The sequence below is a fragment of the Andrographis paniculata genome, unplaced genomic scaffold, assembly GCF_009805555.1.
Source record: "Andrographis paniculata isolate CXL003 unplaced genomic scaffold, ASM980555v1 Contig95END, whole genome shotgun sequence".
In the NCBI taxonomy this organism is placed as follows: Eukaryota; Viridiplantae; Streptophyta; class Magnoliopsida; order Lamiales; family Acanthaceae; genus Andrographis; species Andrographis paniculata.
In genome coordinates this window covers 2,762,212-2,782,213 of record NW_026137634.1, presented here as the reverse complement: position 1 = coordinate 2,782,213, position 20,002 = coordinate 2,762,212, and the positions used below count along the sequence as shown (strand labels likewise).

At 37.0% G+C, this 20,002-nt stretch overlaps 3 protein-coding genes across 6 annotated transcripts; 2 read left to right on the top strand and 1 right to left on the bottom strand.

The window, feature by feature from the left end:
* Positions 1–66: 66 nt before the first annotated feature.
* LOC127243184 (probable aspartyl aminopeptidase) lies at positions 67–4,649 on the top strand. Of its 2 annotated transcripts, XM_051263074.1 has the most exons (12): positions 67–212; positions 545–680; positions 1,039–1,117; positions 1,192–1,394; positions 1,483–1,552; positions 1,787–1,897; positions 2,016–2,171; positions 2,244–2,417; positions 2,511–2,585; positions 2,657–2,797; positions 2,898–3,142; positions 3,255–4,649. In XM_051263074.1, the coding sequence occupies exons 1-11, from the start codon at positions 143–145 to the stop codon at positions 3,117–3,119; spliced, it is 1,437 nt and encodes a 478-aa protein (XP_051119031.1). In that variant the 5' UTR covers positions 67–142; the 3' UTR covers positions 3,120–3,142; positions 3,255–4,649. The 2 variants fall into 2 exon arrangements, with proteins under 2 accessions (XP_051119031.1, XP_051119030.1); XM_051263073.1 differs by having other exon boundaries at positions 2,898–4,649.
* Positions 3,884–6,695, bottom strand: LOC127243183 (nucleolar protein 56-like). The gene is made up of 8 exons (XM_051263072.1): positions 6,413–6,695; positions 5,907–6,121; positions 5,639–5,796; positions 5,337–5,524; positions 4,996–5,248; positions 4,733–4,881; positions 4,513–4,647; positions 3,884–4,342 (listed from the first exon to the last, which is right to left on the bottom strand). The coding sequence occupies exons 1-8, from the start codon at positions 6,615–6,617 to the stop codon at positions 4,068–4,070; spliced, it is 1,578 nt and encodes a 525-aa protein (XP_051119029.1). The 5' UTR covers positions 6,618–6,695; the 3' UTR covers positions 3,884–4,067.
* A 3,360-nt stretch (positions 6,696–10,055) lies between these two features.
* Positions 10,056–19,885, top strand: LOC127243454 (uncharacterized). Of its 3 annotated transcripts, none has more exons than XM_051263476.1 (29): positions 10,056–10,389; positions 10,510–10,705; positions 10,786–10,886; positions 10,994–11,110; positions 11,511–11,657; positions 11,746–11,938; positions 12,016–12,107; positions 12,211–12,359; positions 12,508–12,629; positions 12,729–12,820; positions 13,468–13,696; positions 13,796–13,853; positions 14,711–14,859; positions 14,952–15,022; positions 15,119–15,292; positions 15,473–15,544; positions 16,346–16,447; positions 16,535–16,624; positions 16,778–16,853; positions 16,982–17,075; positions 17,161–17,230; positions 17,331–17,510; positions 18,119–18,241; positions 18,334–18,417; positions 18,517–18,701; positions 18,777–18,915; positions 18,998–19,057; positions 19,135–19,239; positions 19,338–19,885. In XM_051263476.1, the coding sequence occupies exons 1-29, from the start codon at positions 10,282–10,284 to the stop codon at positions 19,449–19,451; spliced, it is 3,492 nt and encodes a 1,163-aa protein (XP_051119433.1). In that variant the 5' UTR covers positions 10,056–10,281; the 3' UTR covers positions 19,452–19,885. The 3 variants fall into 3 exon arrangements, with proteins under 3 accessions (XP_051119433.1, XP_051119432.1, XP_051119434.1); XM_051263475.1 differs by having other exon boundaries at positions 10,057–10,389; positions 14,708–14,859; XM_051263477.1 differs by having other exon boundaries at positions 10,058–10,389; positions 12,028–12,107; positions 14,708–14,859; positions 19,338–19,884.
* The last annotated feature ends 117 nt before the right edge of the window (positions 19,886–20,002 follow it).

Sequence of the window (20,002 nt, the reverse complement as noted above, 5' to 3'; positions counted from 1 at the left end):
CGGGTCGATGTTGCAATATGTCGTGTCTGGCGTAACATTGAGGTCATCATCGCTTCCGAATTTCAGTATAAATATCGGAAGTGTTCTGCCAAAAAGGGATATTTTGTCTGAGTGGACTCTGTGAAGAGTTGGATTTAGGCACATGGAAAACACGGCCGCCGTCGATTTCGTGGAGTTCTTGAATGCGTCTCCAACTGCTTTCCACGCTGTCGGTAATGATTCCTTCCATCTCTGGTTTTCTGGTAGCTATGTTCAATCGCTACAATACATCTTCAATTCTTCGGATTTGGAACCGTTGTTGATTCGGCTTTGGCGTTGTTTCCACACTGGAAGTGCTCATTCCTAGGTGTTAGAAAACTTACGCGTATTCATTTTAAGATTAAGTCAGTTGTCGCTTCCAAAAGCTTCGAAACATAGAAATAATGTATATCAAACATTTGTTTTAGTGATTTTTTTCTTGTGAGAGTTAGTTTGTTGAATTTTTGGTAAGCATTGTTAAAAGAGCTGAAACTTTTGGTATTTATGCATTGAATTTTTTAATTAGATGAAGCAAAGAAGCGCCTGAGCAGTGCAGGATTTGAGCAATTATCGGAGAGGAAGGACTGGAAATTAGAACCTGGCAAGAAATATTTCTTCACCAGGAATCACTCTACAATTGTTGCTTTTGCTGTTGGTAAAAAGTATGCAATCATTTTTACTCAAGCTTATCATTTATCAACAAAGTATATTTTAAGTCATTTTGCTCTTCAGTGAGTGAGATATGTTTAGGGTTTAAGTATTGTCCCTTTAGATTTAGATAGAGATTTTGAAGTTCTGTAATTTTGAAAAAAAGAAAAAGAAAATAACAAAAATTGTAAATAGTAAGAAGTTAGTATTTGATTTGATTTTGTGAGATGGAATAAGTATGCTAGAGGATATTCAAAAATATATATATTGTTGATGAATAGTGTCAAATAGTTTAAAAATGTCTACGAAAACAGACCCTTTATATCTGGATTTCATGTTTTTTTTTTTTTGGATTGGTTATGTATTTCATAGATATGTTGCTGGAAACGGAGTTTACATAGTAGGTGCTCATACCGACAGTCCTAGCCTTAAATTAAAGCCCATCTCAAAGGTGAGTCCTCATACAGCACAATTTTCATTTGATACGTTTTGTTTTGCTGAGCAACCATGTCTTGCTTCTCTCAGGTATCGAAAGGTGGATACTTGGAAGTTGGTGTACAACTTTACGGAGGTGGCTTGTGGTACACTTGGTTCGACCGTGACCTCACTGTTGCTGGACGAGTAATAGTTAAGAAGAATCATATTGGCTCTGAATCTTACTCACACCATCTTGTCCACATTGAGAAACCCATCCTGCGTATCCCAACTCTGGCGATCCACTTGGATAGGTGCTTATTTGGATATTACAATTGTCAATATCTATCTGTTTGTGTGGCTATTAACATTAATTAATCAAGTTGCTACTTTTCTTGACAGGGATGCGAACACTGCTTTTAAGTTTAACAAAGAAACTCAATTTGTGCCTGTCTTAGCTACTTCAATTAAGGTAATCGATTGTGGCCTGGATTAGATTCTTTAATCTTTACTGTGAAAACAGACTCAGATGTACTGGTGCTTGATATGAAATGATTTGATTATGAAAAGGAAGGAAAATGAGTCTATATTTCTCCGCTGTACAATCATATTTTGCTGAATGCCATTTTTGTAGTTCTATATGCCCACTTTAAGAGTCACTCTAAAATGTTAGTGAATTGACTGAAGATTTTGTATCATGATGCAGGCTGAGCTGAATAAACTAGCTGTTGAGAATGTACTTGCTGAAACCGGGCCGGGTGTTGGTAGCAAGCTTGATACGAAAACTACTCAAAAGCACCATTCGATTCTTTTGCAGGTAGGTGTAGTTCATTGTCTTTCTTCTTTTATCCAGCATCCCTTTCTTTTTTTGCTTAATTCCCGACTGATTCCGATCAATTTGTTTTTTGTATTTTGTTCTTTCACATATATTTCAGCTTCTTGCTGATGAGATTGGGTGTGAACCTGATGAAATTTCCGACTTAGAATTGCAACTATGCGATACACAAAAAAGTGTCATTGGTGGTGCCTTGAACGAATTCATTTACTCCGGAAGATTGGACAACCTTTGCATGACATTCTGCTCTTTAAAGGTTTGTAGTTTGCTCGATCTTTTGCATCAACTTAAAGAAAACTCCGACATCCATTTCCCATGTAAATTTCAGGCACTGATAGATTCAACTTCCTCTGAAACCAGTCTCCATGAAGAGACAGGAATCAGAATGATCGCCCTGTTTGATCACGAAGAAGTTGGATCTGCCTCAGCGCAAGGCGCAGGATCTCCTGTTATGCTTGATGCATTGTCCCGAATCACTAGTTCCTTCACCTCCGACCCCAAGGTAGTGAGAAATTCCATATCTCGGAAAAATGCTTTCAATTATGATGCAATGCCATACATTTATCCCAAAATAAATTCATTGTTCTGATTGTAGGTGCTGCCGAAAACTATTCAGAAGAGCTTCCTAGTATCAGCCGACATGGCGCATGCTTTGCACCCCAACTATATGGTACTATATATTTATACATCACTCTTCTTGTCGTTGAACGTTTACACTTAACTAACGTTCTCCATTTTTAGGAAAAACACGAAGATAATCATCGTCCAAAGCTGCACGGTGGTCTTGTCGTTAAAAACAACGCAGGCCAAAAATACGCAACGAACGCCGTGACACAATTCCTGTTCTCTGAGATAGCAGCAAAGCACAAACTCCCTGTGCAGGTCCGGATTGCTGCATCATATATATAATCCACAAGCTTTGAATGGCTAACCTCATGAAAAATTCTTGTCTAAACTCATAAAATCGGCGGAACACATACAGGATTTTGTCGTGCGTAACGACTCGTCATGTGGCTCGACCATCGGGCCTATCTTGGCGAGCGGTGTGGGCATCCGCACGGTCGATGTTGGCGCCCCGCAGCTGTCGATGCATAGCATTCGGGAAGTGTGTGGAGTGGATGATGTGAACTACTCTTTCCAGCACTTCAAGGCCTTCTTCGAAGAGTTCGCTCATCTCGAAGTGAAATTGACGGTTGACGGCTGATCACCGGAATCTTTCCATCGCAGGTACCCTATTTTCAAATTCCGGTCGGACACTCTTGATGTTGCTAATTTGCTTCCAATAACAGTTTCTCCATGAAAATTGTGGACTAAGTCAGATCAATATCGACTTTCTCAGTGGTCTTTTAGGTCACAAATAATTAGGCTGGGAGCTTGGAGGATGTCGTTTAATAATGGTGTTTTTGCCTCGTTTCACGTTTTCAGTTCTTAAGTACTTATGTTTTCTCATATCTTAGGCCTGTTTACTACTGTTACCTGTTACTTATTTTTGGGTTTTCGTGGACATCAAAAATTTTCCCGAAAATGTCCTTTACCATGAAGTTTTTATAGCTCCGTTGTTTTGATAGTAATATCACCAAAATTACATACATTGTATACACATAAAACAAAAAATCAAAAAAGAAATAATAATAATTCAAAGCTAAACATCATTTTAAATTACACATTATATATTTATATTAATATCTAAATAATTTATATATAGAATTCAGTACATAAAATATAAATGTAAAATTATGGCACATAAGTTGACACTGCATTAATCGTAGTCATGTATTATCTGTCCATCATCAAGGCTACTGAGCCCTATAACTAGTAGAATAGAAGAACACATAGAATCAAGGGTGTGTTTCTTTAGTTTAGTTTGAAAAGAAATTGATTTGAATTTGATATGAAAATAATGTTTGATAGAATATTTTGTGAGAAAAAAAAATAAGAGTTCGTAAGCAATTCATGCAGTGCCGAGAGTAGAACGAAATAATAACAATAATAATAGGGAAAAAGCACATTTGGAAAGGTAATAGATATAAAGGTTTTCGACAATAGGTAATCAAAATGGGGGCCACAAAACCATAACTCTAAATCCAGCAGGCCTCCATTGCTACTCTGACCAAAATATTTGATAGATCCATCTTGCAATCTATCTATATATTTACTCACCATTTTCGCTCTTCGATTTCTTCTTCTTCTTCTTCCCTTCACTGGCAGGTGGAGGAGGAGCTTCTGAGTTCTCGTCTTTAGTCTTTTTCTTTTTCTTCTTCTTGGCAGTCCCGTCTTCGGCGTCTGCCATTTCCGCATCTTCCTTCGCTTGCTCTGGTTCTGGTTCGTCTTCCTCCTCTGCTTTCCGCTTCTCTTTCTTTTTCTTCTTCTTTTCAGTTTTAGGCTCACCATTAGCATCTCCATTCACAGCAGTAGTTGGATCATTCTCTGCCAAAGGTTTGAGATGGAACACAGACACTTTCAGAGTATTGTAATGATAATTGTTTATCTAAATGACACGAGCAAATGGGCAGCAGCTAAAATGCGGAAAAACATGTCATATCATAGATAAATTATGTAATGATAACAGTAATCTGAATATGTGAAAGTGATTTGACCTTTGGTGACGGCTGTATCGAGAGCAGATTTCATCACATCAATGTTTTTCCGGGGAGCAACCCCTTTATCATAGAAATCTAGCCGCTCTTCAACTTGTTCACGGAGCTTCTCTCCAAAGGCGGTAGTACTTTTCTCTGTAGCGAAAAAAGATGTCATGAGTCGCAAGTAAATTAAATTCATGAGATGAGAAACTAACACCCAAAGCAACAATTAATTTACCTAAGAAACAATCAAGGCGAGATGCAATGGAGCACTTGTTTGCAAGATAACGAGCCATCCGACCTTTATTCTTAGCAGACGCACGGCCAATGAAAGAAGAGTGGAATATAAGACCATACTTGGGAGTGTTCCCACGGGTTTTCAATGCCCTGAAGACAAAATTGAATAACCAAGAAAGTTCACACAATCTGAATTCCAAGGCCAATGGAAGCGAACAATAAAGCAATCAAACAAGCACAAAGACAAATCAATATAGGCACTACCTAAAGAGAGCCTTTTCCGCTCCAAGAATTTGAAGAGTTGAAGAGGGACATTTCGCCAAGTTTGTGAGACTACCAGCATGAGAAATCAAACGGGCACCAACAACTTCACCAATCAATGCAGCTAAATTAGGTGCTATGTCGCTCATTTTTACGACAAGATAATCATATAGCTTTTTCCTGTACTCGGCAAGATCCATCACCCTTTGTGCAAATTGCTTGACATTAATCAAATCTACTACAGACAAATCCTGTCCTGAAGACACAGAGTTTAATGTTATATGCAAGATAAAGAATGCAATTGAAAAAATAAAGAAAAAAAAATAAAAAAACAAAAGATGTACCCATGGATGCTTTAGCAGCTTCTATGATCTCCTTAGCTTTATCTTCATCTCCAACTATTTCAGTCAGCCCGGCTAGATGATCCTCAGACAATTGAGATTTATCATCCACATATTTTGCAATCTTAGCATACAGGTAGTTATCATTGATAATTTTCACCAACTCAGGGAAATGCCAAGAGTACCATTCTCTGTATGAAGTATGACATATATATTATTAACCATGAATGAATGTAACCCTGATTCTAAAGGGCATAAAATGTATTTCACAACTATCAAAGACAATGTCCTGCAAGCATGCTAACCTCACTCTCATGGCAAAAGAATTGATATCTTTGTCGAGTGTATCAAGAGTGAAGATAGCCTGAATAACCATATTGTCAACACGGTTCACATTAAACTTCACCTTCGCTCTGCTGTAACTGTGACCCAATCCAAGTTGTGCTTTCTCCAAATCACCAGGCTGTTCAAGTTCGAAGGAATTAGTAAACCCACAGACAAACAACATTGCAAAACAGGAAATAGTTCCTTGACAATCAATTAAGCAAAACATTACAGAGAAAAATCACAAACCTTTAGATTGTCGATAAACCGTGCAAAATGGAGCCGTATACCTCGAAGAAGCTCCAGAACAAACTCATTGCTCTGACACGGTATCTTGGTTACCTCATAAATATGTGATCCAAGCTTTGGCTCAGCCACACCCACACTGAACTTAGGCTTCTTACCTTCTTTCACCTTGGGTAAAGTAAGCTCCAAAAAGTTCCTCAGCTCATCAGTCATTTGACCTTAATCCCACAGAACACAGGCAAAACAGCGTGACCAAGTTTTCCAAAAACTAATTTAAAGTTGAAAACCAAACGAATAAAAAAAACAAGCGACAATAATACTGCAGCCTAATAAATCAACAAGAACCGAAGCATGCATCCATCTCTTAAACATTTAAAAACACATGATATACATAAGATGAACTTCACAAACTCAATAGTTTACTAAAAAGTCTCCAACGTTAAGCAAGCACAGAATAAGAAAAAAACAAAAAATGTTCCAGTTTATATCTCGTCAATTTTCCAATCTACCTTCGGAGACAGCATTGCACTGGTTTAGCGCATCCAAGGCAGACTCAAATGGAGTGAAAGCGGCAAGCTTCACAACCTTGCCGAACCGGTTCAAGTCCGAAACCGAACTCCGAACGGCCTCGGTGTTCTGGCCGATTTCATCTATCCCGTCCGCCAAGAACAAGCCGTATCCACTCGCCGACTCGTACAGCACGTACAGAGCCATTGCCAAACCTCCGTCTAGCGTAACCCTCTGGTTTTCTCGGCTTCCTCCGTGTAGGTGTGGCGGAGGGTTTCGCGTTGCCTACTCCAAAATTAGGGTTTTGGGTTTTTAGTATTTGCAATTTGTACCAATGACCAAGCGGGACCCATGCAAATATAGAATTAAATATTGGGCCTCTAGGCCCATTTTCCGTCGAAAGTGGGTCATGGCCCATTTTACAATCTGTTGTCCCATTATTTAACCATTTTCAAAAGCACTTCTTTCATTCATTAACACTTTTTGTTTTAATAGTGTATTTGTTTGGGATTTGTCTCTAAATTTCATCCAATTTTTTTTCTCCAAACATATTAAATTTTACATTCAAAACACCTATTATCAATTTTACATTCAAAACATACGCATCCCATCAGTACCTATTTATATCACATCATATAACTATTCAAATTCAAAAACTTTTATTATTCAAATTCCAACTCAAAATTCAAACTCCCAAACAAACACACCCTAAATATTTTATTTTTGTTTAAAGTATTATATCAAGATTTTAAATTTCGTTTTGATATATTTTTTATTATTCTTAGATCAATATAAAATTTTAAAACACTTTCAAAATATATCTAAATAAATTTCAAATTACAACCAAACAAATAAATTTTGTACTTAAAATTGATTTTTAACTTATTTATAAAATAATAGTCTTAAATCGTATTTATATTTATATTTTCTACTCAATTTGATACAATTCTTTATTAAAAAAAAAACATTTTGTTGATTACATAATCTTTTATAATTTAAAAAAAAAATTAAAAATTAATAGTAATTATTGATAACAGGATTCATGATGAGTTTGTTTAATGCTTTAGTTTGAATTATTTTTATCCTAAGTATGAAAAAATATATGGATAATATAAAAAATATTAATTTATTTTTATTGAATTATTTTAATTTTGTTTTGTAAAAAAATAACACATAATCAATGTACCTTAACAAGCTTGTTTTGCTAAGTGCTGTCAAAGTTCCGCCATGAAACACGGACAGACGGTAAGCTGGAAGTGAATTGATGGATTTTAATTATTGTACCACTCTTAACAAATTATCAGTGCCTAACGAAAGCTAATGCTGAACCGCAACACATGTAGAAGTTTTAAAACAGATGAAATTACAAGCATACAATGAAATTGAAGAAGATCAAATCGACTTAACTTGAAATTGAAATACAGACGTTTTTAGCTGGAAGTAGATTGATGGATTTCAATTATCGTAGCACTGTGAATAGATCACTACTACCTAAATAAAGCTAATGCTGAATCGCAACACAGGTAGCAAAAAACAGATGAAACTACAAGCATGCAATGAAATTGAAGAAGATCAAATCTACTTATCTCAAAATTGAAACACATACGGTTTTAGCTATTGATGGATTTCAATCATTGTAGCACCCTGAATAGATTATCACTACCTAAACAAGGCTAATGCTAAATCGCAACACAGGTACCAAAAATAAAAATAAAAAATGGATGAAATTACAAGCATACAATGAAATTGAAGATCAAATCGACTTACCTCGAAAAACACCTTAACGAAGTTCGTGTTGGTAAAATGCTGAAATACAACGCAGTCGAATTTGGGCGAACAACGTGGACGACTCTTACCAAAATTTATCGATCAAATCGGAAAATTAACCGTCACCGGATTTTGACGGTGCCGATTAAAGATTTACCGGCACGTGTCAGTGTTGTATATGACGGCAGCTAAGTGGGCCAGATGAGGTCAGCAGTTTTAAAATGAGGCCATTGCACCGCTTGGACTGAAATATAGTAGTGTGTGATGCAAGCTTTGGTTATATTTGTATTTCTTTGAAGGGTGTGTTTGTCTGGAATTTAGATTTTGAGTTAGAAATTTGAATAGTAAAAATTTTGAATTTGAATAATTGTATGATGTGATATAAATAGATATTGATATGATATTTTAAATGTAAAATTAATTTTTAGTATAATATAAAAAATAAAAAATAAATGTTTAATTTGATATTTTTCGAAAAAAAAGAAGAATGAATAGTATATTTAAATTCCAATCCCCAACAAACACACCCTAACCTTATTTATGATTTATACAGTATTTAATAATTTTAAATATTTATATGTTTAAAAGCTGACATATATATTTATTTTTAGTAATTTAGTTACCTATATATTTCAATTGAAAATAAATATTTTCAACGCTCCATAATACTTTATCAATTTCATATCTATTTATCAGTTTTTTTTTCCATAATTTTAAAAATATTAGTATTATATTGAGATACAATAAAAAGACTACCTAACTTTACTAGTACTGTATGATACAAAAGTAACTTATATTTGTATAATATATTGTAAATTTGAAAGATATTTGTAATGTTAGATATATACTAGAGTTACTAAAAAATAAAATAAATATTTTTATTATAGAACGAACCAAAATGAAAAAAATAGATAAATTATTGAGGATTGAATGAAGTATTTTATAAGTTCCGTAAGGGATGAGCCGATAGTACGGAGGGTGAATTTGTGACTATGAGATCATAAATTCAAATTCATAGTCAGATCCACCTCCTGAGCATTATTTGGTTAATTTTGAAGAACTTTGTCAATTTGTTTGAAAAATTTTATAAAAAAATTTACATCAATTTTGTGAAAAATCGCATCTCATTGAAAAATTACATCAATCCGGTGAAAATGCACACTTCAATCTTCATACCATATGAAATATATAAACATGTTGGAGATTATGAAATTAAATGAGACCACACTGAAAATCTGGACTTTTAATCCGATTGGATATATGGAATTAGAATCATGGAATGAGATTAAAATTCATATTCCTTGTAGACTACGAAGAAATCAAAATTAATTCCGATTTATTATATTTTATATGTATTAGTATTTGAGTTTATTTTTATTTTTGCTACTAAAAAAAAAAATAAAATAATTAAACATTAAATATAAAATATTATTTTTATATTATCGATATAATCTTTTTATATTTTACGATAAAATTTAAATCAATTTTTTTATTATTCACTAATATTGTCTTTTCTGAAATATTAAAATAATTACTTATTTTTATTTTTTATATTAAAATTAAAATTTAATTTAATATTTAAAATATTATATCAATAAATATTTTTATATTTTTAATTTAAATAATTAATAATTAATTATTATTTTAAAAAATAAGATTAATTTAATGGAACAATAATAATAATAATAATAATAAAAAGACGGAACTAATTCCAAAAACGAGGGAGTAATAGCGATCATTTTTGCGGTCGTATAAATCAATATCAGGCTATCAGCTTTGAGTCGAAACCGTTCCAAAAAAATACTGGGGTCGAATTATAATTTAGCTATAATAGCGATCCCCGCCGATACTTTCAGACGGTGGCCGCAGTGCTCCCGTGCGTACACAATGTTAAAATCTCAAATCTGCCCCTACACCATCACTATTCGTATTTAAACCCACAACTTTTTCCTTCTGTTCCTCACTCTAGTGCCTTTTCATTTCCGTATCGCTCTCTCTAGTTTCTGCTCTTTCTCGCTCTATACATACGAAAACAATACAGATTCATCACTCCTCTCTTCAGAAAGTTACAGCATTCATTCCGGAGGAGTAGCAGGAAGCAAAAATGGTGTGGACAAGGCGCAGTGGATCCCTTCCGCCCAGCAACAACAAGAGATCATCTTCGCCGTCTGACGACAATCACAATGGACCGCCTTCTCCCAAGCGGCAAAAGGCATACTCTCACTTTCTCCTCACAAACACGCACCGATAATGAGCTTTTGCTTTGTTCGTTTATGGAATACTCATTGATTCTAGGTTAATTTTGGTTGTGTTTTTTTTTTTTGGTTTGTAGGGCGAGAGTTGTGATGTCAGTGGTAGCAGCAGTAATCCCAAGGCGTCGGAGCCTTCGCCGGCGGAGAATCCCAAGGATTTAAACTCAGCTGATCCGCCTGCGTTGCCTGCCGCTCCCACCGCTCCGGCCGATACTCCTGCCGCCACCGCCACCGCCACCGCCTCCGCGTCTGTTGCTACGCCAGTGGTTGCAGAAGGTTTCTCTCTCTCTCTCTCTCTCGTCTCGTCTTTTAAAGTGCATGTGTCGAGAATGCTGAAAATTCAGTTGCTGTGGCAGCTGCGGCGGACAAGCCGAGTAGTTCTCTTCCGCCATGGAAACAGTACCTGGGTTTTGAAACGAACTGTGCTTGGTGTAGGCTGATTACAGAATCCCCAAAGGTGAATTTTTCCCCCTTTCTGCAATTTAGTGATGGTTTTGCGTTCTTCTAATTTGTGTGGTTTCCAATTATGGAGCTGTTGAAATAATGCGATTTGTTTGATTTCAGTGCTCGACTATTTCCGTTTACACTACTATTTTCTTGGTGGGTTCAAGCAAGCAATCTCATTTACCGATCCGGGATCAGCCTGTTAGCTCGATCTTGTGTTCGATAAGGCTTATTCAGGTATTATTTGTGCCTGAACTTACCTTTCATTTTGGACTTCAGTTTCACCACTTGCTTTCTTGAAAAATTCCAACTTGATATCTCAGAACAGTTCAAGTGCCCTAGATAGTACAACATGAAAGAAAGATTTGCTCATATAAGTCATTAATCCATGCCACGTGTTTGATAAAAACTAAAAAATGTTGCTGTCCAGACTTGAAGCCATAATAGAAATTTCTATATGTAAACCTTGTTTCTTTCCTGTGTCGATGTTGATTCTGGCCCCTTACTAACCCTTCTGATTAATATACTGTAACTAGACAAAGTTATTTTACTTGTTCTGATGACTACTGCTGCCTTATATATATATATATATATCTTATTCCATCCATTTATGTTACATTTTGATGAAAAACATCAGCGGGAAAATAAGCCTGTGGCGGTCCTTGAAAGTCGTGGGAGCAAAGGATGTGTTCAAGTGAATGGAAAAGCAATCAAGAAGGATACTAGCTGTGATCTGAATTCTGGGGATGAAGTGGTTTTTGGCATTCTTGGAAGTCACACATATGTATCCTTTTATTTTGTGTACTATTATTTCCATGTTTGTTTCATGTATACTTTTCCCATCTGGAGCAATCCTTAATTGCTTCTTGCAGATTTTTCAGCAGCTAACTTATGATAGGATAATCAAGAGCTCCTCATCAGATGTTCAGACTAACATGGGAAAGTTGACTCATGTAGAGAAACGAGCAGGAGATGCATCAGCTGTAGCTGGTGCTTCAATTTTGGCATCACTTTCAAACCTGCGGCAAGATTTACCATCTCGCAAGGCTACTTCTCAGAACAATGGTAAAACTTACTGGGATATCTACCTTCCTCTTCTTTTATTATTAAAGATGATCTTGATGGTCAAGATGTTAATTCAGCTAACAATTTAGGAAGTGAAACTGCTACCGATGTTGGAGCGTCCAACAAGACACTCCCTCTTGAAGGAAACATGGATTGTGTCGCCTCACAGGTGAATATATATAAACTGCGGGTGGACTAATTCCTCAAAACTTTGGCTTTTCATGCCTCAACACTCTCATAACTTAATCGTATAAAAATCTTTGTGCAAACAGGAGGAAAGAGATTGGATTAAAGAGCCACTCCCAGCTCCTGTAACTGGGCTATGTTCACGAACCTCAGCATTTAGAGAAGGGATACTTGCAGCGATTCTTGACGGGAACGATGTAGATGTTTCATTTGAAAATTTCCCATACTATTTGAGGTAGGTCCATCGCTGTCCACGTTCAAAGAGCTATTATTGTGACTGTACAAGTTCCTTCATCTTAGTCAAGAGCATGCATACATGTCTTGTTTTTTTCTTTCCCCTTGTCGAGGGTTTGTCATCGCTTTTATTTGTATTTGATTTACAGTGAGAGCACAAAAAATGTGCTGGTTGCGGCGGCATATATACAGCTAAAGTTGAAGGAACAAGCTAATTTTACATTTGAGCTTCCTACTCTAAATCCACGTATTCTGCTTTATGGCCCTGCAGGTGTCTGCATGTTTCTAATTTTTCTTATTGTTTTCCACTCATGACTTGTGACCTTGTCGCCCTTACAATTCTTAATGTGTATATATATTTGTTTCTCAGGGTCTGAGATTTATCAGGAGATGTTGGCAAAGGCACTTGCTCATTATTTTGGCGCCAAATTGCTTATATTTGACAGCCATTCATTTTTGGGGGTAAGATAGATTTAAAGGATGCCACCTGGATTTTGTTTTATTATTACATATTGTGTGAATATTGTTGAAAAATGTAGCATATTTTCCTGACGTTGATTTGTTAGCACTTCAGTTTCTATTTTTCGTTGGCCAATCATTTTAAGTATACATTTATTTTAATATCTGGGATGTATCTGCATGTTGGACAGAAACACCTGACCAACGTAAGCATGTTAACCACGAAAAACGGTATTTTTATTTGGGGTGGGGTTAGGTTTGGTTCGGTTCTGGGGGAACATGTGGTGCGAAAAAGAGGAACTAAAGTATATTTGTTAGCCAATGGATGGCAAATTAATGATTATCCACATTCATGTGAATGTAGTCAAGAAACATTTTTTTCATGACCTTGTCTTGTTAACACCTCACTTTCTATGTTTCGCTGACCAATCATTTTGATTACATTTATTTGGGGCTGTATTTGGATGTCGGAGGGAAACATCTGACTGACGTAAGCGTATTAACCTCTAGAAACTCTATTTTCATTGGGGGTGGTTTTTGTTTTGGTTTTTGGGGAACATGTGGACTGTGGTGGGCCATGGGAAATAGATGGAACTAAGCTATATTTTGCTATAAATTGGATTGTAATTCATTGATTATGGACATGCCAGGGTTCCAAGGATACAAAGCTTCCAAGAGAGGATAACACTGCAGAAAAAGTGGCCAATTCCAAAAGTCAAGCATCTAAGTCCCCCGCATTCACTGATGATGTTGGGATTTCCTCAGGTGAAGCTGAGGCTTATTCACCGAATGCTACCGCTGCCTTGAACTCGCAGCCAAGAGCGGAAGCTGATGCACCCTCCTCGGTGAATGCAGCTAAGAACCAGTCATTCAAAATGGGTAAGTGTTACTATCTTTTGGATTATGTAAGCATTTAATCTTCCATCGTAGCATTGAGCAATTCTTTCTATTTATGTGTCTGACTGCTGAAAATGGCAGGCGATAGAGTTAAATTTGTTGGCCCAGCTTCAGGTGGTTCGTATGCTAGCTCTGGAAGGTAGTTTGCGCTTCTCTATCTCTCTTTACAGGCTTTATTTGTGATGGAGATTAGCACTTATCAAGAGATTGTGTTAAATGTCTTTTTCTATAGAGTGGTGTCTCTTTATGCGTTTTATGTGAACAGATACTGCAAAAAAACTGCATTAATTATATCGTTAGACAAGTTATACATATATGTATTTCTGTGCTGATTTGTTTTTTGGGGTTGAGGATATGGTGATGATGACCTAACTTGGATTCCCTTTTCTTTGTTTTTTTAAACGTAGTCTTGTGTTAGTTTAAAACTGTGGATCCACCCAGTCATCTCCTTTGCGTTTTGTTTGCATTTTGCGATTGCATGCCATTGTAAATGATTTATCTGTAGTTAACTTTTTTTGCTGCTTGTTATCTTGAAGGAAGCTGCTGCTGCTGCTTATTTATTTATCTACTTTTTCTTCATTAAGAAATCCTGCAAAGTTGGTTGAGCGCCACATAATTCATTTGAGTGGAGGTTAATATATTGAATTGTTAGTTGCTAAAAGAGCATACACAAATATATGATTATTAAATTACTGATATTCAATCCTACTAATTGGGAAAACAATATCTTTTAGTTGAAGTAATTTGTTATGTTGCTGAGTCAATTGTACTACCTTCTTGATTATGGTGGACTCTTGGAAAATAATTTTCAAGTAAGCCTCATCTTGCAGCCCTATTGATGATCTCAGATGTACATGCACCACAGAGAGACACTTTTTGTCCCCTTAATTTTGATTGGATTTTGGAGCTCTACATAATCTTTACACACCTCCATCTCTTATCACACTTCATTTGCTGATAAATGCTGTGGGCTAATGCCTTTACTTGGTTCAGTAGGGGTCCTACTCCTGGAATGCGGGGGAAGGTTTTTCTTCCATTCGAAGATAATCCGGTGTCGAAAATTGGTGTAAGATTCGACAAACCGATGCAAGATGGGGTTGATTTTGGAGGTATTTGTGATAATGGTCATGGCTTCTTCTGCAATGGTAATCTGCTTAACTCTAAGTTTACATAGCTATTTGCTCTATCTGATTTCTTATATGTCTGTCCTCTCTGATGTGTTCTATTATTTCTCTAGCTGATGAACTTCGTCCAGACAATTCAGGGGCGGAGGATTTGGACAAGTTGCTTATTAACACTATGTTTGAGGTCAGATTATACACCCAAAATGAACTCATTTAACGTATTATTCTGTGTGTCTGTTTGTAGTCAGATTCTAATTTCAATTTCTCTATTTGCTATTAGACTGTATTTGAAGTCAGCAGAGAGTTCCCTTTCATTTTGTTTATGAAAGATGCCGAGAAGTCTATGGCTGGAAATTCAGAGTCATATGCTTTTTTCAAATCCAAGCTGGATAAACTTCCCGATAATGTTGTAGTTATCGGCTCACACACTCAGAATGACAGCCGCAAAGAAAAGGTAGGAGTCATTGATGTAGTCTGCCAGTGCCATGCATTTGTCATTGGGAGAACATCTTCATACTTGTGTCAAATCTACTTGGATGCTAGTGTGAAGAATTATGTTTTCCTTCTTTTAGAATAAATGCTAGTCAGTTACACAAATGATTTGTTTATGTTAAATTTTTGTTTTTCCATGCAGTCTCATCCTGGTGGTTTGCTTTTCACAAAATTTGGCAGTAATCAGACTGCTTTGTTGGACTTGGCTTTTCCGGTATGTACATGTATTTGCTGCATTGCCGGTTTCTGCTAATCCTACACTGATATTTTAGTGTTTCGTCTCTGGTTGCCTTATCTATTACTATATGGATGATCCTTTTGTCTTAACTGCTCATATCAAATTTTTTATTTAAAATAATACATAAAAAATCTGGTAGCTATATAAAACATTACATCACATACTTATTTGAATCACATCAAATATCTATATCTATATCTATATATATTTATAACTTTTTTACTATTCCAAAAACTCCCTAATACTTCCAAAACATATTTAAACATAATAGTTAATAGCTTTCAACTCCCTACCTAATCTGCCAGTCATGTTCTTTCTCTGAAGCCTAGCTTGTAAAACTCTCTCATATAACCGTAATTCATTAAGGTTCAAAACCATGATGTTCTGTTTTGCTGTCTTAAGACCACATCGAAATAAAACCTCCTTTAAGAGCTTAACAATTTAAAAGTGTATTTAATATATCTAATTTAACTTGAAACCTACTGTATTCAAACCTCTGGCAATGGGAAAATATATGTTATATTAGCTTGAATAATTAAGGAAAGTATACTTGTCAGCGAGACGTACCTTTAGCCAATAATTCTTCGGCATCATTCTTGTCGCTGAAATGCCTTTTAAAATGATGAACTACTAGTACACACTTCTCCCCCCTTTCTGTATGTGTCAACTTGTTTGTGTTGATGTGGCTATGTTCATTTTGAAAAATTTATGATGTCACAGAACCTTCAATTTGTATCCTACCATTGGTTAACATGATCATGGTATTCACAATCCCAGGATAGTTTTGGAAGATTGCACGATAGGTCGAGGGATGTTACAAAGGCAACCAAGCTCCTATCCAAACTCTTCCCCAATAAAGTGACAATTCACATGCCTCAGGTTTATAAATAACTTCTCAATATTATTTTTCCATTTATTTGCCCATTGCTTAGTGATGTTTTAACCATGAAATGATGGATATTGCAGGAGGAGGCACTCCTAGTCAGTTGGAAGGAACAGTTGGAGCGAGATGCGGAGACCTTGAAACTGAAATCGAATCTCAATAATCTCCGCACTGTGAGGGTTCTTTCCATTATAAACAAGAAATATTAATAATCTTTCATGTGATATACTTGCATATTTGGACACCACATGATCTGCAAAATGTAAACTTGGTGTTGATAACTTTATTGACGCATATAGTTGCTTTCCTTACATTCTTATGTGCAGGTTCTCAATCGCAATGGGCTTGCATGTGATGGACTTGAAACATTAAGCCTCAAAGACCAAACACTGACTAATGAGAGTAAGTTGATGTTTTGTTTCTCTTTCGTCTGATTTGCATATTTTTTTTCTCATATATCGTTTCATCATCAACTGTGCAAAACTTGTGGATAAAAGTTAAACGAACATGTTTTAATATGTTCATTGAAGGTGCTGAGAAGGTGGTGGGATGGGCTTTAAGCCATCATCTGATGACGAATCCTGACGCTGAACCAGATGGCAGGCTTGTTTTGTCTATCGAGAGGTAACACTGCTCCTACTTGATAGTGATGGGTGAAAAATTATTCAGTACTCATTTCAACTAAAATACTGACGTACCCTTGTATCAGCATTCAGTACGGAATTGGAATTGTACATGCTCTCCAGAATGATTCCAAGGCTTCAAAGAAGTCTTTAAAGGTTTGTTGTTGAATACCAAGTCCTAGGGAAATCTGTTCTGTTTAGCTTGTAAAATTTGACTATAGTGGTTATGGAAATTGTCTTTTTGTGGTTTTCCTAGGATGTTGTAACGGAGAATGAGTTTGAGAAGAGACTTCTAGCTGATGTCATCCCTCCAAATGATATTGGCGTGACATTTGATGATATTGGAGCGCTGGAAAATGTTAAGGATACACTGAAGGAGTTGGTTATGCTTCCTTTACAACGGCCAGAACTTTTCTGCAAGGGACAGCTGACGAAGGTTACATTTCTTTCAATTTGGAATTTAGTTTATGCATTAATTAGGTTGGTATCTTGATCCTAGTGCCAAGTGTTTGATTTGACAATTGGCGGCGTTAGCATTTAATTGAATTTTCAGGTGGATCATATTGTCTTCTCCTGCAGCTTTGTTGTTTATTATTACTTTTGGTCAATCTTGTTTTTTCTGTTTCATAGGATCCGAAAAGTAAAAATCACTTTCCCTGCTTGTGAGTCTAACGGCTTTTGTCCCTTTCCATGACGTGTATTCTGAATCATGTGTCAACTGAAAATCCCCGTTGTTCATATTTACTTCTGGCAAACGATAATCACTCTCCCCCCTCGTGGCTCTAACAGTTTTTGTCATGTTCCGTGACGTGTATTTTGAATCACATGTCAATTGAAGACGGCAAGTTTTTTTTGGCAGTATTGTTATTCTGTGTTGTATGTACAGAACAGGATTTCGGGTGCACAAATAAGGCAAATTTTCGAACATCCATCACATATAGACATATTTGTTTCCAAGAAATTGATCTTTTCATCGATTCATTTGAGTTTCCGTGTCCTGTTTATGGAATCATAATAATGTCAAATTTACCTGATCTCTTGCAGCCCTGCAAAGGCATATTGCTGTTTGGTCCTCCCGGGACGGGGAAGACCATGCTGGCCAAGGCCGTAGCAACCGAAGCAGGGGCCAACTTCATCAACATTTCCATGTCCAGCATAACTTCGAAGGTTTTTTGAATAAAAAAACTCGTTCGATTGTTACAAAATTTGACTAACACTTACCTTTTCTAATCCATTTTCTATATTATCCGAAATTGCAGTGGTTTGGGGAGGGTGAAAAGTACGTGAAGGCTGTTTTCTCGCTGGCTAGCAAAATTGCACCCAGTGTCATATTCGTCGATGAAGTATGCCGAATCGTTTCGCGTCTAAATTACCTCTTTTGTTTCTATCTTTCACATCCAGAACTAGTTATCTAAAATGCATGCAATTTTCTTTCTCCGAAGGTCGATAGCATGCTCGGCCGAAGGGAGAACCCGGGGGAGCACGAGGCGATGCGCAAGATGAAGAACGAGTTCATGGTGAACTGGGACGGGCTGCGCACAAAGGAAACCGAGCGGGTTTTGGTGCTTGCAGCCACCAACAGGCCCTTTGACCTCGACGAGGCTGTGATCAGGAGGCTCCCCCGAAGGTAAGACCTACGAGAAATGGAAAATTTTGTGAAATATGAAATCTGTATTTGTTTTAATCCATGGTTGTTGCACAGATTGATGGTGAACTTGCCGGATGCCCCGAACAGGGCGAAAATTCTTAAGGTGATATTGGCGAAGGAGGACATGTCTCCTAATATGGATTTGGATGCGATTGCCGGGATGACCGATGGCTATTCGGGAAGCGATCTTAAGGTTCGTCATATTGAAATTGCTTGCGAACATAATGTTTTGACTCGGGAGATTGATGATATTCGTAATTCTTTCGTCGTTTCAGAATTTGTGCGTGACGGCAGCCCATCGACCGATCAGGGAAATCTTGGAGAAGGAGAAGAAGGTATGACTATTAATAACCCGGCAATTATTTAGATCGATGAATAATTAATATTGACGGGACCGTTGGGTGTATGTCAGGAGCGGGAGGCTGCTATGTCAGAGGGCAGACCAGCACCGCCGCTAAGCGGGAGTGCCGATATCCGTCCTCTAAACATGGAGGACTTCAAATTCGCACACGATCAGGTGAGTCAAGTCGAGTCGTGTAAATCCCGATTCTGTCTCGGCAATGTTTGTTCAGTTCAGTCGAGGACGCGTGAAACTCAAACCTCGTTCTTACGCAGGTCTGCGCGAGCGTTTCGTCGGAGTCGATCAACATGACGGAGCTCCTTCAGTGGAACGAGCTCTACGGCGAAGGCGGCTCCCGGAAAAAGAAGTCTCTCAGCTACTTTATGTGAGAGGCTGCCTTGTCGGAGCCCCCCTGTGCATCCTCCTCCCCCCCCCCCCCCCCCCCCCACCCTACCTGCCGGCGGTGTATGTAAGAATGTATGTAGTAGTAAGTTTTGATTATGGAGGGCCTAAGGTTACTCTCTCTAATTTTTATGATATATATATATTTATATGTATATCGATGAGATGAAATGGTGAATGGATTAGAGTGAGAGTGAGAGTGAGAGTGAGAAAGAGAAAGGAACAGAAAATGAGAATTGAGGGTTTGGTGTGTGCTCTGTTTTGGCCATTATTGAGGTTTAGGGATGTCATTATCTATTACTAACTACTACTACTACTACTACACTTGCTATTGATTGATTGTAATAATTCTTAATTGTCCATTTCTGCTGCTGCCAGTGAAACAATAAAAATTAGTTTCATTCTTATGATAACAGGAAAGGGGGGAAGGGCATTCTTGTCATTTTACATTTACATGATAGCGTGAATGAATGAAGGAAGGAAAGAATTGCCTACTGCATGCACAAAGTGGACACAATCCAACTGGCTGGCACGTGCG